At 34.9% G+C, this 26,287-nt stretch overlaps 5 protein-coding genes across 10 annotated transcripts; 2 read left to right on the top strand and 3 right to left on the bottom strand.

Annotated features, from left to right (window-relative positions):
- Nucleotides 1–296: 296 nt before the first annotated feature.
- LOC107265376 (multifunctional methyltransferase subunit TRM112-like protein) lies at nt 297–1,533 on the bottom strand. Its single transcript, XM_015734788.2, has 3 exons — nt 1,004–1,533; nt 751–852; nt 297–664 (listed from the first exon to the last, which is right to left on the bottom strand). Exons 1-3 carry the CDS (start codon nt 1,079–1,081, stop codon nt 470–472), a joined length of 375 nt encoding a protein of 124 aa, XP_015590274.1. The 5' UTR covers nt 1,082–1,533; the 3' UTR covers nt 297–469.
- LOC107265310 (ER degradation-enhancing alpha-mannosidase-like protein 3) lies at nt 1,481–10,361 on the top strand. 3 transcript variants are annotated; one of them, XM_015734663.2, is made up of 18 exons: nt 1,481–1,614; nt 2,238–2,456; nt 2,568–2,613; nt 2,803–2,903; nt 2,995–3,034; nt 3,095–3,207; nt 3,351–3,504; nt 3,576–3,704; nt 3,773–3,944; nt 4,067–4,224; nt 4,300–4,404; nt 4,471–4,815; nt 4,905–5,069; nt 5,158–5,256; nt 5,322–5,639; nt 5,722–5,935; nt 6,018–6,130; nt 7,002–10,361. In XM_015734663.2, exons 2-18 carry the CDS (start codon nt 2,335–2,337, stop codon nt 8,664–8,666), a joined length of 4,059 nt encoding a protein of 1,352 aa, XP_015590149.1. In that variant the 5' UTR covers nt 1,481–1,614; nt 2,238–2,334; the 3' UTR covers nt 8,667–10,361. The 3 variants fall into 3 exon arrangements, with proteins under 3 accessions (XP_015590149.1, XP_015590131.1, XP_024938661.1); XM_015734645.2 differs by having other exon boundaries at nt 1,598–1,977; nt 2,067–2,456; XM_025082893.1 differs by having other exon boundaries at nt 1,605–2,456; nt 7,002–7,154; nt 7,747–8,243.
- Nucleotides 10,362–10,498: 137 nt separating this feature from the next.
- Nucleotides 10,499–15,337, bottom strand: LOC107265339 (facilitated trehalose transporter Tret1). The gene is made up of 3 exons (XM_015734716.2): nt 13,645–15,337; nt 13,478–13,555; nt 10,499–13,355 (listed from the first exon to the last, which is right to left on the bottom strand). The coding sequence occupies exons 2-3, from the start codon at nt 13,527–13,529 to the stop codon at nt 11,977–11,979; spliced, it is 1,431 nt and encodes a 476-aa protein (XP_015590202.1). The 5' UTR covers nt 13,530–13,555; nt 13,645–15,337; the 3' UTR covers nt 10,499–11,976.
- A 542-nt stretch (nt 15,338–15,879) lies between these two features.
- LOC107265351 (tetraspanin-13) lies at nt 15,880–22,166 on the top strand. 4 transcript variants are annotated; one of them, XM_025082938.1, is made up of 8 exons: nt 15,880–16,354; nt 16,434–16,624; nt 17,705–17,865; nt 17,929–18,096; nt 18,397–18,495; nt 18,621–18,743; nt 18,819–18,953; nt 19,944–22,166. In XM_025082938.1, exons 3-8 carry the CDS (start codon nt 17,806–17,808, stop codon nt 20,040–20,042), a joined length of 684 nt encoding a protein of 227 aa, XP_024938706.1. In that variant the 5' UTR covers nt 15,880–16,354; nt 16,434–16,624; nt 17,705–17,805; the 3' UTR covers nt 20,043–22,166. The 4 variants fall into 4 exon arrangements, 3 of the variants coding, with proteins under 3 accessions (XP_024938706.1, XP_015590238.1, XP_015590247.1); XM_015734752.2 differs by lacking the exons at nt 15,880–16,354; nt 16,434–16,624 and adding an exon at nt 17,173–17,304; XR_001537188.2 differs by lacking the exons at nt 15,880–16,354; nt 16,434–16,624 and adding an exon at nt 19,278–19,405 and having other exon boundaries at nt 17,596–17,865.
- Nucleotides 22,167–22,654: 488 nt separating this feature from the next.
- Nucleotides 22,655–25,095, bottom strand: LOC107265345 (glycine-rich cell wall structural protein 1.0). Its single transcript, XM_015734729.2, has 2 exons — nt 23,648–25,095; nt 22,655–23,560 (listed from the first exon to the last, which is right to left on the bottom strand). Exons 1-2 carry the CDS (start codon nt 24,498–24,500, stop codon nt 23,136–23,138), a joined length of 1,278 nt encoding a protein of 425 aa, XP_015590215.1. The 5' UTR covers nt 24,501–25,095; the 3' UTR covers nt 22,655–23,135.
- Nucleotides 25,096–26,287: the final 1,192 nt, after the last annotated feature.

Raw genomic sequence — 26,287 nt, 5'->3', positions numbered from 1 at the left:
TTGTAAGAATTAATAATAGAGAATATGTTGTACTGATATCTTTTGTAACTGGGTCTATATAAGACTTAATGTGATCTTCAAATTGATTTAACACAATCCTTTAGATGGCTCACGTTAGAAACAAGAAATAGTCTGTCAAATATGTTTGTTCAGCATACAGTGCTAGGCCACTTAAGCACATGATCTGAAACTAGTTTTACCATAGAAATTAAATGAACAGTCTAGCTTTAGCTAGTGCGTTTGAGTTTCCTAGCCTCTATATAATTAAATCATTAGGAATTGTCTTTGAATAAAGATTTAACAACATAAAAAACATATATTAAAAAAGGACTTTACAAAGTGTGTATATGCTTAATACATTCACTATTTGCATAACAAAATTGTGGTTTGGTTTAGAGAATATGACACATGAGTTTCTGTCAAGTGGCATTTACCAGTAAATCGAGCTGTGTATGTCTTATGTAAGATTTTAAACCTCATCTTCATTTAGTAGCATATTAGGTATGCCGTCATTAATTGGAAATTTTCTGCCTGATTCTGGACATAATAAATCGCCGTTTATAACATCAACCTCTAGCAGCACATGATGAACTTTCTTTAAAAACTCTTCGTTCGTCTCAAAGTCTTGAATAAGTGTTTGAGGAAGTTCACCAACATGTCCTATCTATGAACGATAAATTTATATAGATAAAAAAAAGAGCGAATCAAGTTTTAAGTTGCTATAAAGACTATTATACAATAAAAACATACACTATCTGCAGCTTTCCAAAGTGTAGCCCAGTCCAGTTTTGGTATTATTCTTGCAATGAATTCAGAATTAAAATCTACCACACACAGTTTAATGTCCTTTGCCTATTAACAAAAATTATTAACGATTGACAATATACTTACATAAAGTATATCACTGATGTATTCAACTATTAAATGCCATGTGCCTTCAGTATTCCACTTCTAAAGCTAACCTCAAAATCTATAATAATCCTTAAAAAATGTTTTATCTTACCACAATTCCCAAGGGATATCCAACAGTCACACCTTTGAGGCACTTGGATGTTAACATGTTATGAGTTAAAAGCTTCATTTTCTTAGAACACTGTTAAATTCGTTGTGAAAATTCTCTTCACAAAGCAAAAGTAACTTTAAAAAATATCAATACCGCCAAACAGTCTCTGCACGTTGCAGCTGTTGGTAAAAGTAGAGTGGCAGCAAAGCTTGACGTATACCATGAAATTCTTTTTTTTCAAAATATACGAGTTCTTTAGCTTTTGATTAAATACTTTTCTCGTATATACCTATAGTATTCACATAATATACATATATTCAATATACTACGCCTACAACGTAACGTTTCGAATAATATTCAAAAGCCAGTGTTAAGTTTTGCATAATTTTAAAGAATAAAACTATGATCATAACTTTTGTAAAAGCTATCCTTTATTAGAGTCACTGTGGCCGATTATTTAATTTTACACGACCATTGTGTAGATCTATGTACTGAGATCTACAAGTTTATAGAGTACGTGTAATGATGGCTCTCATTCTTTGAGAGAACTGTTCCTCCTCCTGAGTAAAGTTGTGAATCACTAGTTCTCCAACTGGAAATCATCTCAATTGGTAATAAGTTAAAGTAGATACAATATGCGAAAAAAACAGCAACAATTAGATATTTATAAAGTTTAAGGAAATAAAAGATTATTATAAAGCTCACGAAGCGCTTTCTCACTCGTGATCAACAATGTTAATAGGAAATATGGATAACTATTTAAATTGACTGACAGCAACAGCCACATCATCCAGTCTTGATTAAAATATGTTATCAGTTCGAGTCTGCAAATTATTTATCTATTATAACAAATATTAGTGCGCGAACGTTTCTACCATCTGCTAGTCCAGTTTTCTTAATTTCGATTTAATTCGCTCCAAAGTTATGAACGAAATACATAACCTGATATTATAACATTCGGTCATTTAATCTGGGTACGTTTTCTTGTTCACAAATTTATGTTTTTGCAAAGTTAAACTTTTGCTGATTACTTTGTCCATTGTTAATCGACGTATATGTTGAGGTGGTGAATATGGAGTGGGAACAAACAATGTGTATCTCAACGTAGACAACAGATTGTAGCACGTAACATATGCTTTAAAGCAAGGATTCTATAAATTGAAACAAGTGGTGAATTGTACTGCTCTATGGCAAAAGTATGTCTGTTGTGCAACATATTATCTTCTGCTGTTAGAAGATACCTGTGAAATAAAGAAGTTGCTGCTGTATCTATTGAACGATGTACAATTCGATGAGATCTTGACGAAGAAAGAAATATTTCTGGTCCGAAAATGGCTTGTGATTCTTTTATTTGGGGTGTGCTGTTATTCGGATGCAGCTTACACATTCTCATCGAAGCATCCAATAATGATCCATTGGAATATATGAGCAAAGAAGAACGTGAAGCACTCAAGTTAGTATAAAAATAATGTGATTTATTTATGTTTGGAGGGAGTATCAAGCTTTAATTGTGGAATCTACCATTCTCTTACAAACTTTATATTAAATAAACATATGTATTTAGGGAGGAAGCAAGGGACATGTTCTATCATGCTTACAATGCATATATGGTAAGTTTCCTTTCTATAGTATTTATCTTTATTAGTGTTAATATTTTAATTTCTAATAAGTTGTTTCTTGATAAACTATATATAATTGAAATTAATAGAATGAAAGACTGACATACTTGAAAGTAATTAGAGATGAAAATACTAGTTGGAAAATCAATCAGTTAATTAATTTTATATGATATATTACAGGATAATGCTTATCCTGCTGATGAATTAATGCCTTTAAGTTGTAAAGGAAGATACAGAGGGTCTGAAGCAAATAGAGGTGATATAGATTCCACCCTTGGAAAGTAAGAAACAACATTATTCATATAAAGACTGATTTTGAATCATATTATTTCACTTGTACCTTTATTTGTATAACAATTTTCAATGTTACAGTTTTTCCTTGACGTTAGTGGACACGTTGGACACTCTTGTAGTAAGTACCATTGTAAATCAGATCAATTATTGCTTCACGTATAACTGAATATTCTTATAGGTATTGGGTGATTTAGAAGAATTCGAAAATGCAGTTAAACTCATTGTCAGAGATGTTACGTTCGATACAGATGTTGTTGTTTCCTTATTTGAAACAAATATCAGAATGCTTGGGTATGTAGATTCATAACGATTTGAGTATACAGTCATACTTATAATATAGTTCTCTCATAGAAACTTTATGAAACGGTTTAAAACTTGTATACAAAGTTATAAAACCCAACATACTCTGGGCTTCAACTATTTCTTAATTACAGGGGTCTCCTTAGTGGTCATATATTAGCCGAATATTTACAACAGAGAGCTGATATAATGCCATGGTATAAAGGAGAACTTTTAGACTTAGCAAAAAATCTAGGATACAGATTTCTGCCAGCATTTAATACAACAACTGGCGTACCATATGGAAGAGTAATTACATACATAATATTTAGCCTCAATATAATTATCGAATATTATTAAAAATCCGATATAAATTACAGATAAATTTAAAACATGGTATGAAAGGTGTACCTATCGAAGTTTCCAGAGAAACATGCACCGCCTGTGCTGGTAGTATGATCTTGGAAATGGCTGCGTTGTCTAGATTAACTGGGGAACCAATATTTGAGGTAAAGCACTATATCTTATAAACTAAAAATTTTGCTGCGGATCATACAATTACTCTTTAACTAAATAGGAAAAGGCTCAAAAAGCTATGGATGTCTTGTGGCGAATGCGTCATCGTGGCACGGATCTAATGGGTTCTGTATTAAATGTAAATTCTGGTGATTGGGTCCGGCGTGATTCCGGCGTAGGAGCAGGTATAGACTCATATTACGAGTATTGCCTCAAGGCATATGTTTTACTAGGTGAGTTACTAAGAATTTATTTTAATAAAATTATTTACGAATAAATATAAGTCGTACTTCATTTGAAAACATCTGTAGATAACAAATAAAAACTGTAATCTGAGGTTCTGTTTGTGTAACAGGTGATGAAAAATACTTAGGCCGTTTCAATCGTCATTATCAAGCTGTAATGAAATACGTGAGTCAAGGTCCCATGTTATTGGATGTACATATGCACAGACCGAACATAAATGCGAAAAACTTTATGGATGCCTTGCTAGCTTTTTGGCCAGGACTTCAGGTACTATCCGTGATGTATCCAGCGGTTAAGAGTGTTAATTAAAAATTATATTTTAAAACTAATTTATCTATGTAGGTGCTGAAAGGAGATATAAAGCCAGCAGTGGAAACCCACGAGATGCTTTATCAAGTAATGCAGAGACATAACTTTATTCCAGAGGCTTTTACCACGGATTTCCAGGTATTTCAATGTTGCTTTTGGGAATGTTAATTGTTATTAAAAGTGTTAATGCAACAATTGTATCAGGTACACTGGGGTCAACATCCATTAAGGCCAGAGTTTCTGGAATCAACTTACTTCTTGTATCGCGCTACGGGGGACCATTACTACTTGGGGGTTGGACGTAAGGTCCTTAACAGTCTGCAGACTTATGCCAGAGTAACTTGTGGATACGCAGCAGTATCTGACGTTAGAACGAACAAGCACGATGATACAATGGATAGTTTTGTACTATCTGAAACTTTTAAGTACTTATATTTGTTATTCGCTGATAGCAGCGACCTGGTTTTGGATTTGGATGAATTTGTTTTTACTACCGAAGGCCATTTGTTGCCACTAACATTGGCTTCCGTAAGAACCAATTCGTCATCTGTAAGTACAATTAGAAGTTATAATTTTTATCGTGGAATGCTACCAATATTATTCGTTCTAACGTAACAATTTTTTTTTCCTGAGAACAGGATTTTGAGAAAGATATAGTGCATATTGATGAGTTCGATAGAACCTGTCCAAACAGTTTACACTTATTCCCAGCCTCTGTCAGGCAACCTTTGAGGAATATGGTCGAGGATGTATGTCCGAGAAGAACGACAACAAAACGAAGACTGAACGCTTCTCAATTCCAAGTAAAATTCTTTTTGTATTAAATTTATAATTTTAATTAATTACGTTCCTTAGGCTTGTGCCTCTTCAAGTGTTGTATGATTTTTTTAGGCTAATAACTTAGAACATTTGACAATGTTGAGCGATATGGGCATTACGATTCTAACTCTAGCCGATGGACGTGTTCAACTCCTCCATACTTTTTCTAATGTATGTTATTACTGTGATTTAATATTATATATCAATTGTTCAATCATCACGTTAATTAATTCTAGGCGAAAACACCGCAAGATGCGGAAGAGGGTCTAGTATTCATGCAAGAGATGGTAGAGCTAAGTAAAATGCAGACACAACAATCAGAAACAAAGCCGCAAGTAGTAACATTTATAAAGCCAAATACTAATCCGCCACAAGAAGTAATGCTATTAGCTGGACCAGCACGTTTTGGGCCAATGATTTATGGCTCGAACAAAATGACTGGAAAGGTCACCTTTACGAGTCCACCATCAGCCTGTACAGATCTAGTCAACGAAGAGGCATTAGCTGGAAGAATTGCCATAATGGAACGTGGCAATTGTATCTTCGTAGAAAAGGTAATTGCATGATAAGTTAGTAAATGATTTTATTATCAAACAAATTATAGAATTGCATAACAATATATAAATTGGCTCTTAGGCACGGAGGATACAGAAAGCTGGTGCTTTGGCTGGTATAGTACTGGATAATGTTCCTGGCTCAAGTGCTGCAACTTCACCAATGTTCGCTATGTCTGGTGATGGGAAAGAAGTCGATGACATAACAATACCCGTTGTGTTTCTCTTCAGTGCAGAGGCCAATGAGCTTTTGCATGCTATTGTGCAGAGTCACGGAGAACTCATCGTCACTATCGGTAATGGATCTTCTTGAAGTGGGTCAAAGCTGTTGTTTTTGTGTATTTTAGTCAATTGTACGGTATAATTTTGCGATCACAGGCGATTTCTTAACGAGAGACGAGGCTCAATTGAAAGCGCCCACCGATTTATCGATGTTCGAACGACTGAAAGGTTCCCTGAAGGATTTTCTCACTCAGCAAATAACACCACAGGTTTGTATCCCTTGTTTCTTAGTCGTGATATTCCTTGAGTATTTTGCTCTCTGGGTTTTATCGCGGTACAAGTGATAGCTACTGGTTTACTAGCATTATTCTGGTATCGTTGCAAGTGTATTTATTTGTCAGTTGCGTGCATTTTGTGAGATATATGTGAAATTATAGTTTTGTGCGTGCGCACGGGCAAACGGGTTAAGTTTTCCTAGAGGTTATTTTGGAAATTATTCAGTTGAATGCTCCTTGTGATATTCGTGCAAAAGATATTTTCTAATGTATTAGTATAATTGAATCAGTTGAAATATTTTTGCCATTAAGGAGATATCAAGTATTCTTATATTAAAGTGATATATTCTGATGATGTCAGCAGACTGTGGACTGTATTCCTTTTTTTTCTTTTTTTAGTTAGAGATGTTATTACTTTCTTGTATCTTGAAAGATAGTATATTTTTATGTTTCGCACGACCCTTTAAATTTCTCATACACGACCTTAAACAAGTGATATGTTCATTCATTAATCATGAACTTTAAAACATACGAATGTATCTTACGCTGTATACATTATTCACAGTACAGTCCAAGTATTGTATTATTATTTATCACATACAATAGGTCTTTCGTTTCTTCTTATGGTTTGGAAAATTAAATATCAATGTGGCTGTTGAAGATGCCTCGTTTTTTTTTTCCTTTGTTTTATTAGAATAGCCTCCAATGCATCCTTATTATTGATCTGTACTTTTTGCTCTGCTTTTCTTTTCAAAGCTAGACATGCAAGCTTTATATTATATCACAGCATGTTGAATTATCCTTTTCAATTTGTATTTGGATCTTTAACTGAGGGAAGGGACCGATATAGTTTTTATTGAAACAGAATCCTCCAAGCAGTATTGCTACTACCGATGTCCTGGAGCATGAGGTCAAACAAGAGGATGATGGAGCAGTAACGGTCGAGTATGCACATTTACAGGCAGTTATCACCCAAGGTGCAGACGAGAAAGAAATAAGGATATCTGCTAAGTTAAATGTACCTATAGTAACAGGAAAGAAATCTAAGGAACTGTCAGACCCCGAGAAAAGATGGCAGGGTCTAAAGCAATCCGTTGTCGATCAAGTGTTTACAAATGTGATAAAACGTGACGCTCCTTTGCTCATTAAAAGTAAAGAGCTAACACACGATTACAGTTTCATTCAAAAAGAACGTGGATCAGGTGATGATCCCAGTGTAAGCTTAAAGGATAAGGTACTGTGGTTTTTAAAAGAACTGAGTGAAATACCACCAGACGATACCATTGGCAAAATATTAGAAATGAAGGCATTAAACAAGCGGAACGTGAAATTGTTAAGACCCCATTTGTTAAGAAAGATAAATGAGCTAGCCTATCTTAAAAAACTTGCGACTAGACTCAAATCAGTAAAAACAAAAAATGCGAATATAGAAAGGCTTATCAAGCTATTGGATTCTGTTGAGATGAAAATTGAAAATTATTCACACTTATTGCATGAGGTATTCGACGACAATTATACCGGATTCGAAACTTCGTACCTTCTACTTCTAGATCGCATGAATAAACTCCTGCTGTCACTTAATAATCTGAATGTGTTTATCAATCATTTAGGAAAGGAATTCGATACACCATTCGATAGAAAATATCTGGCAAAGCTCAAGGAGAATAATTTTATCGGTATAGAGTCGATCATCGATGTCGGCGGTGACAATAAGGAAAAGAAAGTCAGTGAAAATCATAGTATTTTGAAAGAAAGAGATACTCTGGACGATTTCGAATATTTCATCCCGACAGAAGTGAAAAACTCTTTGAAAAGGTCTGAGGAGATTTTCAAGATAAGAACCGACACTCTCGATACTTCAAGTAACGTGGAGAAAGAGTCAAAGATAAACGAAGAGACGTCGATATCTGGTGAACCTAGTGTTATTGCTATCAAATCTAGAAACAGAAGCCAAAACGACGACGGTAGAAATAATGATCTCGAAACTCATATAAACGAAAAGACAAACTTTCTTCCGGATATAAATCTCCAGGGTGCTGAGTATTATAAAAAGAATGTACAAGATCGACAAGGTGCTAAAGACAATGCATTGGACGAAGGATTAAACGATGAATCAAAAAGTGATGTTCCAGTAGGAAGTGATAGCGATAAGAAATCTAAGATATCCGATAGAGTCCTTAACGACGAGATACATAAATTGTTGCGTGAAATTGAACGGGAGATAAGTGATTCGAAAAAAGGACAAAAGAGCGATTTAAACTTTAAGAAATCCGATAACGAGGATAAAATCAATTATCAAATTCAATCTGGTGATAAGTTGGAAGAACTTAAGAGGCCGTTATGGGCGTTTGACGATGAAAAAGTGGTTAAGGATTTTTCGGAATATCGAGAGAAATCCGATGTCTCGGAAAATTACGAATCGACAACGGAAGCTGATTATAATTACGATGAGAAGTACATTGTTAAAAGCGAAAGTGATAATGTTAATAATCGTGAACATAACGACAGACATATCGACGATGAATTATAACAAGAAAACAAAAATGATATACCACACAGTAGACTGAATACTAATTGTTACAGACGTTTTCAGAGATTATTGAAACATTCGTCTGTTTGTTAATTCTTGTTAATGTTTTTAACCTAGTATGTCAGATATACTTTTCGGGAAGGCACCGGACACGCATCCTTAATGAAACTAAAGAATTTTTATATATGCAAATTATTTTGCGCATAGAATATATACATGTACACTTGCATATAAATATATATATATATTTATATAGTACATGTCCTAAAATAATTTCTAATCTAATTAAAAAATTATTACCTCGCGTCTAATTGCTACTTATAATCTCAGCAAAGTCAGACGAATGTTTTTAAACCCAAAGGCCAGTTGCGCTCATAAAGAAATAGTATACTATTCTAACACTAAAATTTCAAGTATAAATAACAGATTAAATGAAGAAGAAGAAGATGAAGAAATAAGTACTATTGCATATGTCACTTGCTGAATATATAGTTGCATTGAAATATGTCTGTCGGTGCATTTGCAAAGAATGTATGTGTAAAGGATATCAATTGGATGTCACGAAAGAAAACTATTATGGTATGTTTCAAAAGTATAAATAAGATCATTTGTTTTGTTAAATCTCTTAGCAGTTTTGCTTATTCATATTTTAGTTAAATAGCATACAGGCCATATAAAAACTTCATTTAGTCTTTGTTAATATACAATGTATTGCGAGCATTGTTTCTTGTTTCTATTGTTATTTGAGCTTTGGAGAGATTCGTTTTTCTTTTCTCTTTACTCCAGAAACAATCTGTAATATTCTATTGTAATGACCGACTCATGCAAACGTGTACAAATCATATTTTAAACTGTTAGACCATGGTCATAACGATACTCAAGATACATTTAAAATAAGTGCTTCAGATTTTGGTCGATAAATTATTTGCAACAAGTAGTAAAATTATACAGGAAATGGATTATGTAAGAAAACCATAAAGTCATTATCATCATGAAGATAATGTACAGGTAAACAAAAATGGAGAGTGCGTTGTATAGAAAACTGTGTGTATATATATATATATGTATATGTATATATATATATATATATATATATATATTGCCACAAGGCAGTGCTGTACATAATATTAATTTGTTATAAAAAAAGTAAGTCGATGTAAGTAACGAAAAGTTAATTATTGTTTCAATTAAACCGTTAACTTTCCCTTGAAATTATACACCAGATACAACTGAAAAAAGGTTGAATATGTTCTTTTTTGTTTTTCTATCTTAATTAACAGAATTAGGATTATAATTTTTGTTCTTATGCCAATTAATTTAATTGTCCAAAGTTATTATTTGAATTATAATGTTACTTTTTGTTTGTTGTCGCGCATTGTGTGATTCCATGGGTTACACGTTAATAATCATTGCCAGTGTAAATATTATGCAATAAGTATATCATTAGTTAACGGTACATATGTAATAAGTTAATTCAGTATCTGCCAAATATAACGCGAAATGATTTTACTGTGCGTAAAGTGAACTATAAGTTTTCTAGGCAGTCTGACTTGTACATAATACGTAACACTGTTGGAAGTCGTACATTGTGATTGTATAATATTAGTTAGGTCAAGAGATTGAATATGTTGAATATTGTTTTTGGTATGGGAGTAGCAGAGTAAGAGTAAGAAATAAAATATATGTTGTAAGTAATGTACAGCGAAGTTGTAATTAACTTAATTATTCATTTTAATTCTACTCAATTTCAGTATATTTTTATATACCGTATAGGTACAAGGTACTATATACAGTGTGTAAAAATTAAGAAATGAAAAGACGAAGGATAAGTATACATGCATAAATTAACACATATTTATTTATTTGTCAACGTATAAATTGCAAACTTCTACAATGTAGAAATCTGTACGAAATTGATTAACATATCGATCGTATTCTTACACCCTGCCTAAAAGGGAAACGTAGAGAGTCTTTGCAATTGCGTGAACGTTGTTAAAAACCTTACAGTATAATATAACAATATATATATATATTCTGTTATCGCCTACGAATTTATCAATATATTTCAAGCGATCGCGTGCACAAAGTGCTACGCTATATTGAACGTACGTACAGTGTAGGATCTTATTATGAGTATACGGGCCAGTTATATTCTATACGCGTTTGCTTATATTATTTTATAATATTTCACCCTGCCTGAAAGGGAAAAATAAGTTAGTCATGCAACGGTGCTCGCCTAAATCCTTCTTGCATCAGGGCCACGCGCTTTAACCATTGGTGTTTATATCGAGCTTGTACTGCTATTCGGTACACGGTTGAATGTGCGCGCTATCAATATCCTATTACAATGATCTGTATTGGAATATCATTTGATTGTTACACCCTGCTTCAAAGGGAAAATAAGATGTTCCTAACTGTCGAGATAATATAGTTAAGCAAAAACGTAGTGACTGTTAATTTATTAAAAAAGAAAAAGATTTTTTTGATACGGTAATGATTTGTCTTTTTTTTCTTTCACGTAGCGGTATTATGATGTCACCACGTTTGATCGGCTTGACCAATATATCTCGGACAATGAATAAATATTTCTGCAATAATATAAATATCAGTATCAGTCATATGTGTTACACCCTGCTTAAAAGGGAAGAGAAGATGGTCATGCAAACTTGCTCTATGCAGGGGCCCTTGCTAATACACTCGTGAGGTGCTAATGATTTAATCATCGACACGCTAAATTCACATTACTTGGCCAAGAATAATTAAAGAACGAAGGTATCTCTTTGTCATTCTCGTTACTTCGGTCGAAGCGCCTTCTTGCAATGGAATATAAAAGGGCCCTTATTTTATGATATTATTAATTAGATAGACATTTTAGTATTATATAGGGTTATTCAAAATATGTTGAATCAATGTAAATTAGATGGTGCATTTTGATTTGTATAATAGAACCAATTGCAATTGGTGTAACGATTCTGAATAACTCTGTATAATAAATACAAATGAATAATGGATTTCCTAGATCTTTGAGATTCGAAATTTGTTTTTTGGGGGTAAAGCCAAAAAAATGTTATTGCTTAAAGATCTTAGGAAATCAAAATATTCGATACTTAGCAATGTAACTTAAAAGTGATTCATTCTCGATTTACCTTGTGAATTGCAATGGTCATTATGTGGATCACTGATAATTTCTTTGAAGAGTCAAAAGCACAGTTATTGAATTATTGTATGGGTGGACAATTTAAAAAAAATAACTGATACCTCAACTTTTCAAAGTAATGATCATTGATTTTATGGTATGAAAATTCAAATCTTAACATATTGTACTTACAACAATATCAGGTTGTATCGTTGTTTCTTTCCTTTTATGATTTCTTTTGCAGTTTAGTTCCTCCTGTATTTCCAGAAGAGACTTACCCTTAGTTTCTGGTACAGCGAATAGTAAAAATCCTATCCCAACATATAAAATCATAGCGAAGCATCCAAAGGTTGTGTAGATACCACAAGCATCTGTGATGACTTGGTACAATTTTGATACAATGAAGGCCAAAAGGGATGCCAAGGTATTTGCTAAACAGACAGCAACTCCTTTAACGTTTGTAGGAAACAGCTCACCCAGCATCATGTAAGAGACAGGACTCAAACCCAGAGCTACGATGACTTGATAGAACATAATGGAGAAATCCAAAATCCATCCAAGACCATCCATATTGATTTTGTAATAAAGTTTTAGAAGGTAAAAAATTGTAGCAATGGTCAAAGAAACTCCAGCAAGTAAAGCACTGCTCAAGAGTAACGGTCGTCTTCCCAATCTGTCTACAAGTACAATAGCACCCAGTCCAGCCATGAGTTGAAGAACGCTCAAAATAATGACAGCAAGTCCTGGCGAGAGGCCGGAATCACTTTCTTCAAACATCTCCTGAGTGTAAGATTCAATGGCAGCCATACCACTGAGTTGAAGTACGAGTTGAAGACCAAGACTGATAAGGACAGCTTTTCTAGTGCCAGGTGAGTCAAATAGATCCCAAATGTGAACTGTGTTTGATAATTCTTTGATTACACTTTTTTGTATCTGTTCCATCTCTGTTTCCAGATCCTCTTTATCCTGGTAACGTCTCAAGGCTAATAAGCTCTTCTCGGCAGCTTCCTGGTCATTCTTCATTATTAGGTAGTATGGGGATTCTGGCATCCAAGAGAAGCTTGCGTAAAATACTAGTGACAATGCCACGCATGCATACGCCAGCCACTCGTACGAGACAAATGGACCCACAGCGTGAGCATACAGCTCTCCAAAAGTGACCATTAACCTTATAAAGGAACCAAGTGCACCTCGTATATTCTTGTCAGCTATTTCCCCAATGTACATTGGGCATACTACGTAAATTATTCCCTGACCTATACCGCTGATTAAACGTGATGCGTATAAAACATATGGATTCCATGCTACCAGGATCAAGACCCAACCAAGAAGAAGTGGCGCTCCTGCTAGTAGAAGACTTATCTTACGCCCTAAATGATTAACCAGGAATGCCGCGATAATGTTACCAGGAACGGCACCTAGCAAATAGAAGGATGCTATCCAGGAAGCTTCATTGGACGTTATTGGAAGTGGTGAATTTGAACTCTTCAGAAGTGGTAGAGTAGGTGACGTCCAACCAATATGAGCTCCAGTTGTTGCCAGAGCAATTGTCGCTATAAAATTGCAGTTAAAAGTATTCAGTTCAATATTATAGTAATTAGAAATCTTAAGAATGGTTTCTTTTGATAATTATCTTGTACAAATTGCATGTATAAACATGTTGATCATATTTTACCTGTGATTGCTGCTAAGTATTGCGGCCATTGCTTGGTGTTCGTGGCGTCCATCTTGCTTATTTCTTCTTCAACACCGACTGCATAGAACATGAAATTATTCTATTTTATTTACCATATTTAATATTTTTTTTATGAATATCAATATGAAACATTCAAGAATACTTACAGAGATAGTAATGACACTTGTATTTAACACCAAAGCAATGGGACTAGGACTGAGTCGCCTTACTTTAATACATCTCCAACGTACTGACGGTTGTGACTCCAGGAAGAGCATTTTATAGGATATTTTATCACCCGATTTCTTATCACTTCCATTTTAAGAAAAAAGAATTTCTTCTCTTGCAAATATTGACTTGGCTTTGCCCTGATGATTTTAAAATATTTTCCTCTCGCGTGAATGACATTGTCATTCAGATATATTTTAATACAATTACCGACGCATGTTATTGTGTGCTTTCACATTGCACGATCGTTCTACAATTTACTAGTTTACAGGATTAAGAATTAATTACAGAATTTACACGAATTTCGTAATTATATAAGGATGTTGGAGTTCACGCGACCCCCCGTCGTGTTCTTGACGAAAGCATCAGCAAATATTTCAAGACTAGACGAAGGAGACACGTTTGAATTTACAACGGTTATTATTGATAGTGTTTATCATGTCATACCTCGTATCATATTCTAAGTCATTCTAAGTCAGCCAACTTAAATTGTGAGGAGATTAACGGTTATTGTTGATAATGTTTATTGTGCCATACCTCGTATCATATTCTAAGTCATTCTAAGTCAGCCAACTTAAATTATGAGGAAATGGTCTGAAAGGTTTCTCCATTATTTAATCCTCTTCCCCTGCTTCTTTCAAGTACGTTCAGTCTGTAAAATTTTTGAACTGGCACACCTTCTCATTGGAAGAAGCAGTCATGAAGGAAGGAAGGAAGGAAGATCTTTGAAAATGAATCTTTCCATTCACCTACATTGTATTGACAACGAGCTATAAGTATTTCGTTCAAATTTTCTATTATCTCTCATATAATGGAACATACCGTTGTGACCGGCATCTATAATATAGTTTTGTTAACTGTCAAAATAAAATATTCAAAATTAAGATAAACATTGGTAGTCATAATAACTCAATTTCAATCTTAAATATTCACACATAAATCTATCGTTTATAATACGTAATGTATTCAATGTAATTAAGCTTATTCACATTCAGATTTTTTTGGTACTCATGACTGACTTTCTTAATACGTGTCTAAATAAATTTAAGATATTTCCTGTAATTCTACCATATAATTAAGAAAAGTTTTCAATACGTTTTCCAGCCGCCCTTTTGGTCTACTTAATGTTTAAGTTTTTATCTAACGTTTAATCAAAGCACGGACAGTTCTTTGCATGTAAATGATTGCAATTTAAAAGTGTATACCTATGTGACTAATTTATTAGAAATTATTATTTTCGCTATCACTTCTAAATGATCTTTTGTGTGATCGTAGGTAGAAAAGTTATTGCAGAACTTAAATGCTATCAGTTGCTTTATTATTGTAAACCGAGTATCTTATGCGAGTGCAATGGTAGTGAATTTGACATTTGTTTAACCGCACGTGAGTGTTAAATGCGTCGCAGAGAATCAGTGCGAAAAATAATGCTTCAAATTGTCAACGCGCAATAAGAAAGAAACGCTCGAGTAATATCAGAGTCGAATATAAATAATTCGTGGATGATTTTATGCAACAATTAGTTGATTCATACTTCATTCGGACTAAAAAGGCAAAGTCAGATTTAAACTAAAAAAGCACTTTAATCCTATACATTCAGGTGGCACTGCTGTAGCTACATATTGTACGTATAAAATAATTCTTGGAGTTCCAAGGATTTTAAACACGTTGAAGTTGGTATCAATTTCTTTTTTATTTGAAAATAATGTACAGTCGTTTGTTAGTGATTGTTCCTATGAACTGTATAAAAATTATGGATCAAATCATTGACCGTGTTTTAACATTTCAAACGTATCGTCCGAAGTTAGCGCATCTATTTGTTTCTTATGGTAAAACTATATGTACAGGTTGGTACGTTCGGACTGAATAACCAGGTATGTATTTGTTAGGCGTGATGAAAAAATTAGGCAAACATTGTTATCGCCCGACGTCAGGCATCTTTGCAAATTTATCTTCCTTGGTTTCTTAACAGACGCGTCGCCAATTATACGACCAAATATAGAAAGCATCACAAACTTATTGCGATGCTTCAAAAATTTTCCTTTATTACTGGGTCGCACACGTGAATGTCTCTTTGATTACGGAACTCTCAGAAACAAAATATGCTAATCGCACAACGCTTATATCCAACAGCGCATCTAGCGTCGGGCATCTGTAGGTTCTTGCTGGACACCTATAGGCGCTGCTCGCAGTCAAATGAGTAATAAGGTTTCGCACGGAAAGAAAAATGGTCAAAATGAATTTCAAAACGTCAAATCTGATAATGTCTATTGATTCGTTGGGTTTCAACGCCATATCAGATTTGTTACATTTTTCCTTACGCAGACTTTCTCCTGTATCTCCACGAGGGACTTTTCTCTGATCTCAGGTACAATAAAGTTCAAAAATGGTATACCTATGTAACAAACCATAGCGAAGCAAGCTAAACTTGTAGAAATTCCTGATATACCTTGAAAACCAGAAAACTAAAAATTGAGGCAATAATATTAGCCATGGAAAATAGCGATTCCTTCTACATTTATAAGGAAGACTTAACCCAGCATCATATAAGACACAGGACTCAATCCAAGAGCAATGATCATCTGTACAACATAATGGAGGAGTTAAGAATCCATCCGTAGTCATTTATATTAACATTGTAACGAAACTTGAGTAAGTAAAAAATACTGAAAACAGTAAGAAACAATGCAGATATTAAAGTACTACTTAATAACAAAGGCCTCCTTCCCAGTCTGTCAAAGAAAGTAATGGCAGCGACATCAGCTACAAGCTGAAGAATGCTCAGAATTATGACAACAAGTCCCGACGATAAACCAGAGTCATTTTGAAGATCTCTTGCGTTTATGCTTGAAAGGTACCTAATTCATTAAGTCGAAGTACTGCCTGAAGTCCAGTGCTAATAAACAGCTTTTCTAACACCAGGTGAGTTAAAGAGATCCCATAGAGTAAGTACCTTTGTTGGTTAAGTCTCTGACAACAGCCTTCTGTATAAGTTCTAGGTCATTTTCAATTTGATCCTTTGACTTGGAATTCTTTAATTACATCAAACATTTCTCGGCAGTTTTCTGATTGTTCTTTATCACTTGTATCATAATGTATTATTATTATTAACATACATTCCTTTCGGTTAAATGGGTATTGGATAAAAAATATAAAAGTTATTACGCCAATAATTAAACAGGATATCTGTCCATTGGAATTACCATAAAAACCTACTACGACTTTTATAAGATGATGATTTTATCTGCGAACGGAATAAAAAACAACAGATTTCAGTTGTAATAATAATTGAAAAAGAAAAAATTTCTTCATTTACAACCGGATTAATATATTCATATAATTATGTTTGTAACAAAACCCGTTTTAAGTAATCGATTATTCTTTAACAAAAATGATTGTTGATATGTGTATTAACAAAATATATGATAGTATGATTATTACGTATTATTTGCAACGGCCTTCAGTGCGAATATAAGGTGGCCGTTATAAATTATAGCCTTGATTACTAAAAGACCCGACGTGGTTGAAGCGGACCAGACGTGTCCTGATAACGTAAATTTTACTTGTCTACGTGCTTCCTTTTTCAAAGAACGTGCTTGAAGGTATGTGAAGTTCAATTTTATCAGTGTATTTCTTGAATTTTTCATATACTGCATTATTGCTTTTATACATTCTTGTAACTGCACAAATCGAATAAAAAAGTTCAACTCGGCATTTGCGGGTTACACTATCGGAAGTTCTTTCTTCCTATAACGAGGAAGAGAGAGCGTGAGAAAGGAAGACAGAAAAGAGAGTTGAGACAGATAAAATGAGAGAGAGAGAGAGAGACAGAGATAGAGTGATAGAAAAATAGATCGAGAGGGGGAGAATGAGAGAAAGAGAGAAATATCGATCGCCGCCATTGGACGACAGTCGCAAGTCGCCTGCTTCGAAGTGAAGGTTTAGCCTCTCTTCGTAGATGAATCTTAGGTCTTTTTGACAGTTGCACATTTTTTTTCTAAGGTCCAGCTGTTCTCTGGACGTTCGTATTCATTGGAGAGGAAATAACAAACTATAAGCCAGCGGAAGCATTGTATCGACGGATAGAAATAACTTTGGCGAAGATGTGCGGTGGATTTACGTGTTCGAAGAACGCGTTAACTGCACTGAATATTTTGTATATTGTGAGTGTTGAAAAGCCTTTTTTGTCATTTATAATTATTTCTAATATTAATCTTTGCTCTTAGGTCGTTGCCTTCATCTTGATTGGGGTTGCTGTCTATGGAAGGGCTTCTGCTTTAGTCACAAATCTTCCAATTATTGGAGGAATTTTAGCATGTGGAGTTATTCTTATACTGATTTCGATTGTAGGACTTATCGGAGCAGTTAAACATCATCAAGTACTACTGTTCTTTGTATCCTTTCTAATCTTGGAGATTGTTTTTATATATATAATAAGGTCATGCCTATGGGTTGAATGATCGTAATATCTATTGACCTTTGTATCATATCAGCTGTTCAATACTTCAGGGAGGTCTTTGTTTGACATTTATATTTATTGTTTTACAGTAGACTGCAGTGTCCTACATATCGTTCAGTCTAATTATTCAGGATATATCAATTTTAATGCATAGCTAAACTCCATAATAGATGATACTTAGTCTATTAAATTTATACTCTATTTGCTATCAAATTTCCTTAATTAAGTCATACAGTACATGCTAATTTTATTCCTGCTGTTCCTGATCCAATTCAGTATTGCCTGTGCTTGTCTCGCTGTTAATGCCAAGCAGCAAGAGCAGCTTGCCGAACAGGTAACTACTTTTATATTGCTCGGCATATTTATTTTTGAATAAATTAGTCATCTATGGTATTATGGAAGACTTATAGGTTTAGTTAGTTATTTATACACAACAAATTATTAATTATTTTTGTTTAGGGATGGAGACGCGTGGGGGACCCCTTGAAATTACAAGTACAGACAAGATTTACTTGCTGCGGATTTAATGACACCAGTACTGTAGAACCTGGAATGGGACACCCATCTTGCGACAATGTTAATGTGAGTATACTTTAACAATCTTTATACACAAATTTTCAAAGTATACAATAAATTCTTTTAAAAATTTTTTTTCAGGAACTCTGTTGTCCACCAGGAGTTTCAACAGACCAAGAATGCAGCTGTCCGACATGTATGAGAAAACTACAGTCTACCATCGATTACGCATTTAAACTCTGCGGTGGGATAGGATTATTCTTCAGTTTTACAGAGGCAAGTCCACAAAGCATCAATTCACATACACTTCTCTAAACAAAATCAATTTTTGGCAATATCATAAAAACAAGCTATCTACATACAACACATTTTAAACCTCTTCCATTAATATTTACTCAATAATGTCTATCGTTTTCTTAATATTCCCATACAAGTTCTAGATAATTTATGTCAAAGTAAAGGTCTTAACTTTTTAATCATACGACATTGAAGATGTTAATTAAAAACTTTAGTAATTCTTGCGTCATTTCTAAAATCGTATAATCATACATTTCTGGTGTGTAAAGTGTATACTAACTAACCGTACCATACCTATTACAGTTTGTTGGTGTTTGGTTGACCGTGCGCTACAGGAACCAAAAAGATCCTCGAGCTAACCCTAGTGCTTTCCTCTAGTCTAACATCATCGCCATGTCTCCTGTCTCCTCGTACGACCCTCCTAACAGATGGTGGGTGGTTTCATCGTGCTGCTTCTGCTCGTTTATTAACTCATCTCCCTCTATCGTTTGTCGTAGTATCTGAAAACTCCATTTTTCTTTTTCGTGCATTATATTCTCAATCTTACATACACAGGGATATACAAGTATCGCCATTTGTCTTTCAGTGTTCAAAGAATACACGTGAATACACTAGGGAAAATAGAATGCATTGTTCTCATCGAATCACGATTGGTGGCAGAGATAATGAGAACAATGCACTAATATATGATTATTATCGTATTATTACTATTGTTATTTTACTGCTACTCTATTGCTACCTGTTACTTTCACTGCGTGCTAACAGATATTCTATGCAACGCTCTAATTTATTTTTTATTTTTTTTTCCAAGCTATCCTCTGTCTAATTTAATGTCGATACTCTCCTCCATTCTATTTTCGGCTCTCACTCTAAGCTTCCTTAAATTAGTTTCTTCTCCAATTATCTTCACGTAATTTTCTCTATAACTGTACCTCAGATACCTTTCGTTACCATAAATTGACTTTTCAGGTGATTGCAGCTTTCTTGGCGCGGCGTTACAGGAATCAATTAGATCCACAAGAAAAAGCTGCAAGAGCCGTATTCCCTCGACAAAATTACCTTTACTGACGTGGCGACAATGCTAAATGAATATTACTTTTGGCGACCAAGCTGAATCCATCGTATCGAGAATACTCTTTAAATGATTCTGAATAACAAAAACATGAAATGGGTTATTTAAGTTGCTTCTGACTGTCTCGATTAAGAATGACATGCAAAGAGCCAAGGAGCATATTTTCGTCTACGTACTCGACATCTTAACGGAAAGAGCAAATATTAGAATTAGAAGTAGGCGCTTACACTGCACAGAATATCATTTATTTTCAGCGTTGACCGACATTCTCGCGTCGGTCACCAGAAACATATATACAATATCTCGAATTCAGTGCTCCTTTCGCATACCAAAAACACACTCAATCGTAGGACTTTATTTTTTCTTTTTTTCTTTTTTGTTTAAATTGACGATCATAAGACTCTACGACTGTTAGGAGATGGAAAGGGGTCGGGTCATGCAATAGTTGAAATGTGTGCCCTAGTCAGCCACTAAGAACACTATCATACCAAGCCTCAATGCGCCTTTGTAGACTAGCGTTTAAAATGGACCTTCTTATAGATAGATTTTAACCAGTACTTTTATTGCTACGTCATATTTCTCTCATTATTCTCAACGCAAAGGCAAACGTCGCTGTTTGCCTAAACTTCAGGCATATAATATATTACGAAGCAAAACATTCCAAGATTCGCTATTACCACGATAACAAAGCTCACTTTATACGAGACTGGTTAAATTTATAACCTTAACTACGTTTAGAGTACGAGATCCCGCACGTGTCTTTCGATCTTTACGTAATATGAACATTGATTAGCAATTTCGAACGCTTGTTAACCATCTTTATCATTGCTTTTATCCTGCTAGCAGTTATTTTGCTACCACAGGAACGTCATTCATAAACAATGACTATCAATTTATCACTCTCGAGGTACACTCATTTTACTTCACGAAAATTTTTGCGTATTCGTTAATTCACGGTATCCACTATGTTCATTGAATATAATTTATAATCGAACAATATTGGCTGTGTAATAAAAATGAGCAAAGGTCATGCGAGATGTTAGAAATGAAAGAAAAAAAGTAAGCTGTTAAATCAATGTGGACTAATTGAGTCACAACGAAATTATTAATTACTGATTACCTTGTTCTTTGGTTTATTACCCTAATTTGCTTTTTTAATTCGCCATTCCTGATCATGCCTTCCGCCTTGTGAAATTTATTCTCGACTTTTCTGCGTACTAATTTATTGTGTCGAATGCCTAGATTCTTGCTAATTAATTCGCTATACTTTATGCGTGAGACAAAAATTCTGAAATCCAAGACTTGCTTCCTCTGATTTCATGTTCTACTTAATCTACCGCTCGATCGATCTATCGTGAACAAATTTGTACATTATTGCTCTAACTCTTAGGATGTGAAATTATTTATAATATTCGATAATGCCTAATATCGAGGGTTGTATACGAGAATATCTCGTGTTCTGGTTCTCCGTCATGGAAATTATTTCGAACCAGTTATTCGAGTAATCATGCAAGAACTTTGATTTCTCACTGTGAGTCAGCTTACAGTATACCTTAGTAGTTTATTAATTTTATCTTGTTAACCAATTTTACATTTTACTTTATCTACGTAAAATTATAGAGTATCCCGCGAGCGCTTCGCATCAAATCAAATTCTATACGCTAATTAGAGATAAACTTTAGAATGTATACATGAACTATATACTATATATGCTAAGTAAAATAATATCAAGATTGCAATTATTCATAACGTACACATGTATTTCATCCAAATATACATATGCTATTACGTATTGACATACATAAATCCATCAGGGCCTCGTGTACGTGTATAAAAAAAATTGTACTTTTATTCATTCTGTTTTATCTGAGGTATATTTACTTTCTACTATGAATTATTGTTATTCAAAAACTTGTACCCGTACAGTTGTTACCAATGCGTATCATCATAGAATCCTATATATCGACTAATACACACACTAGTAATCGTGTGTTCATTTAGGCTATATTGTAATATCTCTGTTCGAATACTTGTCACAAAATACATCTATAGGACATCCATCGGATATGCTATTGAATACAGATGTCGAAGAGTCAATAAACCAGTCTTCGATGATAAAATTATTGAAAAATTATTGATGAAGTAATAGCCAGCAATATTATTTCCTTCGCTGTAACAATATACAAGGCTAAAAGGCTTTTTGGATTTCGAAGAAATTGTATTATTCAATTTTTGGGATAAAAGTGTCCTGTTTAATTTCTTTAGTTGAAAAGAGACAAAGTAATTATGTAACTACTTGTTAAAGTTTAAAATACCATTCCTGTCGCGCTTCAGCTTTACAAGTAATGTTTTAAAGTTACATAACGAAGTGGATGAATCTCAATGCTTAATTCTAATAGTGTGAATAATATCCAGTCGTGATAAAAGTTTGAAATAGAATTATGAAGTCGTATGCATATGCTAAAAGTATATTATATAGGACAGCTTAATTAATAATCCATGAGAGAACTTATAAAAGCAAAGAACTTATGCCCCAATCATGAGGTAGAGAATAATATTATTTAACTGCCATCATTGTCATCGTCAGGAATAAAAAAGATACATTACATAAAAATAAGAGACTGTTTTATTTGGTTATGTTCACCAAGTATATATATTAATTATATAAATATTTGTGCATATTCAGTGAGACGAAGGGATGAATTGTGTTACAATTAAGATATCTTCCTGTTTAATTATAAGCTATTTTACTTCCTGGAGAGAGAGACATTTCTTCCTAATATCTGACCAATAATACTTTGTGTCTTTACTGCAACTCTGAGTGCATATCTTGAAGACACGAGAGTTCTTAGAAACTATGTTCTTTATCGCAGATATTTACACTTACATATGTGTCATTGATAAATGAACATTGACACTATATATCACTTGAGTTACGATATAGAAAGATATATGGAGAATTGTAGAAAGACACCATTGCGAAGTATATTGAAGTTTTATAAGATGACGCGCAAGTCGATGCGATTCGTATTTCAATTGTTTATATCTTGTAACACTCTATTTGCTTTACTTAATTGTTACAGATTGTATCAATAGTAATGAGGATAGTGCTTGTAGAATTTATTCCCCTCGGAGTGCCCGCTGGCGGATTGACGATCAGCACCACCCTGCTCGCCATATTGATTATTATTTCCATAATGCACTTGATTGCCATAAGCAAGCTTATCAGCATTTTCCTTTCCTGCGGAAAGGCCTCGGTTGTACTGTCCCTTCTGGGCATTCTGACCAGAATTATATTTATTGTCCTGGAAGCCACCGTGATAGGAACTTCCACCAGCATCCCCAAAGTGTCCTTGTTGGCCACCAAAGTTGTACTGGTCACCCTCGTTGTTACCTTCGTCGTAGAAGGTTGTCGTTTTGCCAGTCTCATCCTTATGATGAGAAGTTTCAAAGCCTTTGGTCACGTGTCCCTTTTTATGACCAGAGGCATTCTTAACGTGACCCCCTTTACCACCTGTTAATAAATAACGACTTGGTTAAACTACCTAAATCCAGGGAGTTTACAATACCCATTTATATTTATCTGGTATCAGCTACTTACCGGACTGATCGTAATGGCTGTTACCACCGTAGGCTTTTGAATTTTCATATCCATTTTTTGCACCACCTGCATTAGCAAAATAGCCGGCCTCGCCCTTGGCGTTATTCTCAGCAGCCTGTCCGGCGGAAATACCTTCGGCTAACCTTCCGCTAGATTGACCTTTATGCCCTGCACCCTTCTGGTAATTGCCATCGCTGGCAACTGCTGCGCCTTTGGAATATCCATTTCTTTCCAGTGCACCACCACCATGTCCGCCATATCCGCCATATCCGCCATATCCGCCGTAACCTCCATATCCGCCATAACCTAGTCCGTCGGTATAGCCACCATAACCTAAACCTAAACCATGACCACCTCCATAGCCACCATAACCTAAACCGTGACCGCCATATCCAAGACCACCACCGTATCCCCCGCCATAACCAAGTCCTCCACTTCCACCGTATCCAAGACCTCCTCCGTAACCTCCATAACCTCCATAGCCACCATATCCTCCCTTAATATATCCAGATCCAATACCAGATCCTAGCCCAATACCCCCGTAACCAAGACCACCCTTATATCCAATTCCACTTCCAGCTCCTCCATATCCTAAACCACCTCCGTAACCGACGCTACTATACCCAAGACCACCTCCGTATCCCAAACCACCGTGTCCCAATCCAGCACCGTACCCCAGTCCGCCACCTCCGTAGCCACCGTAAGATCCTCCGTAACTTCCTCCATAACCTCCAATTCCGGAACCTAATCCGTAACCGATACTCGCGGCACTTTCGATGTCGTTATTCACCACGTCGGAAGCTGCTGCTCCGAATATTAAAATGGCGCAGACGAAGACGTTCTTCGAATGCATCTTGTATGTTCACGGGGTTCTTGAATCTAATTACTCGATTTCTGGAGGATCGAGCACTGATGCTGCAGTCGAGATCGTACTGTCTTTTTATACCAGAAAAATGTCTTGCCTCAATGATTACAAGATGTCCTCGACATTTCTAATCTGCTGTTAGCGTATGTGATGGGGTCGTACGGTGGAGTAAACGCGATTCGGATGTGAGCGCCGACATTTGAATTTCAAGCACTTCAACGGTAACTTCCTCCGATCACCGGATGTTGCCTCAACAAAGGAATCGGTGACAGGGACACTTTAATACATTCTGTAGATCCTGTTCTTAACGATAATGGCTTCTATTAAGTATCATAGATCTATTCCACGCTCTTAATTATCAAAATTCGGATTAAGATAAATCAATGATTAAACTGTGTGATGCACGTGAGATTAATGTTTACAATGACTGACAAGACTTATCTATTATAATAGAGAGGGAGAGTGTCTCGGACAACCCAACTCAATGCTTTTTAAATTTTTGAACAAAATCGCGCGTGATTTTTTGGATTAATTAAAACCTGCGAGAAATCATCGAATTTGTATGTATGACGTTTATAGTAAGTTTTAATAATTTAAAACATTTTTTTCTTGTTTTTTAATAGTGGTACTTTTGAGTATTGGGTGACTGTACGTATCAAGTATTCTTGTATACAGCGTGAAATCCTCTTTTTCCGGTATCTTTACTTAACTTCCGGTGACTCAGCACCATGGCCTCCTTGATACCACGATAATGGGGTAGCCTTGTCGATTTAAGGCTGCGATTCGAGAAATCGCGTTATGGTGGTACTACACTCCGAGGAAGTCTCAGTCATTGTTAACCATACAAATGGTGGTATTTCTATCAATTAGTTGTTACTCGGTGGTTATCGAAGATGGAAGACATTTTTGACCGTTCGGAAGCAAACAGGATCAGGACTGATGGGTAAGCGTGGAAAGATATTTATACATTTATTAAATCGATGGAGAAAATTACCTGGTGACACGTAAAATCCGAAGTCTTTATTATGATTATTTTTCGAGGTTTTATAATTTTTGTTAATTATTTTTTTTTATTGGTATTATTGTCGTCGTACTGTAATATAATTCTGACAAGAAATCGATACTGTCTCAATAAGATACTGTTACTCAGTGCAAGCATCTTGATCCCCTCTCCAAGTACACAATAGGTTATTCAATATAATTTCGAGTAGAATGGAAACCCTGGCTTCACAATCGACTATACTTGACAATAAAAATACCAGTCCATTATGTTATACTAGAAGAGAAAAGATAGGCAAATACGAATACAATAAAGTTCCAGGAACAGGAGGCACGAGCCTACCCAATCATATAACGATAAATTCGTAACAGTATTTCTGACAATAAAAATCTAAAACGGATAATTAAATCCACATGATCATGAAATACGGACTAGTTTTGTTTGAAAAAGAATTCCTAGACGTATTAAAACAAAAAAAAAGATTCGATTAACCATGCATGGAAATTAACGCAAGTCATTTGTTTTAGTTTCACAGAAAACGGGGGAGAAAAAATGTAAGGCAACGTAACATGGATTAAATTTGTCGGAAGAGGATATCAATGTGGATACCATTTTATTTTTTCTACCGCGCATCCCAAATTCCAATATTTAACGAAACAATTCGGGAAAGCCGTAAGGAAGCGTCCACGTTTCGCGCAGGGGTTGGAAGGAATCTTTACCTTGGAAAATGGGGGAGGTCTGTCAGCGCATGCGCAGATACTCAGCTGTACGAGCT

Source organism: Cephus cinctus, unplaced genomic scaffold, assembly GCF_000341935.2.
Source record: "Cephus cinctus unplaced genomic scaffold, Ccin1 Ccin1_scaffold0020, whole genome shotgun sequence".
Lineage (NCBI taxonomy): Eukaryota > Metazoa > Arthropoda > Insecta > Hymenoptera > Cephidae > Cephus > Cephus cinctus.
The sequence above is the reverse complement of the archived record's forward strand: the minus strand, read 5'-3'. Positions and strand labels throughout refer to the sequence as shown.

Bases quoted from the DNA above. Each gene is read 5' to 3' on its own strand.
- LOC107265376 (XM_015734788.2), bottom strand. From the start codon at position 1,081: ATGAAGCTTTTAACTCATAACATGTTAACATCCAAGTGCCTCAAAGGT. The intron at 853-1,003 runs GTAAGATAAAAC...TTTTGTTAATAG, and splicing joins GATATCCCTTGGGAATTGTG to GCAAAGGACATTAAACTGTG. The intron at 665-750 runs GTATGTTTTTAT...TATCGTTCATAG, and splicing joins TTTGGAAAGCTGCAGATAGT to ATAGGACATGTTGGTGAACT.
- LOC107265310 (XM_015734663.2), top strand. From the start codon at position 2,335: ATGGCTTGTGATTCTTTTATTTGGGGTGTGCTGTTATTCGGATGCAGC. The intron at 5,070-5,157 runs GTAAAATTCTTT...TGATTTTTTTAG, and splicing joins TGAACGCTTCTCAATTCCAA to GCTAATAACTTAGAACATTT. The intron at 5,936-6,017 runs GTAATGGATCTT...TTGCGATCACAG, and splicing joins AGAACTCATCGTCACTATCG to GCGATTTCTTAACGAGAGAC.
- LOC107265339 (XM_015734716.2), bottom strand. From the start codon at position 13,529: ATGGACGCCACGAACACCAAGCAATGGCCGCAATACTTAGCAGCAATC. The intron at 13,356-13,477 runs GTAAAATATGAT...GCAATTTTATAG, and splicing joins ATACTTAGCAGCAATCACAG to CGACAATTGCTCTGGCAACA.
- LOC107265351 (XM_025082938.1), top strand. From the start codon at position 17,806: ATGTGCGGTGGATTTACGTGTTCGAAGAACGCGTTAACTGCACTGAAT. The intron at 18,097-18,396 runs GTATCCTTTCTA...TAAGTCATACAG, and splicing joins ATCAAGTACTACTGTTCTTT to TACATGCTAATTTTATTCCT. The intron at 18,744-18,818 runs GTGAGTATACTT...ATTTTTTTTCAG, and splicing joins CATCTTGCGACAATGTTAAT to GAACTCTGTTGTCCACCAGG.
- LOC107265345 (XM_015734729.2), bottom strand. From the start codon at position 24,500: ATGCATTCGAAGAACGTCTTCGTCTGCGCCATTTTAATATTCGGAGCA. The intron at 23,561-23,647 runs GTAAGTAGCTGA...ATTTATTAACAG, and splicing joins CAGCCATTACGATCAGTCCG to GTGGTAAAGGGGGTCACGTT.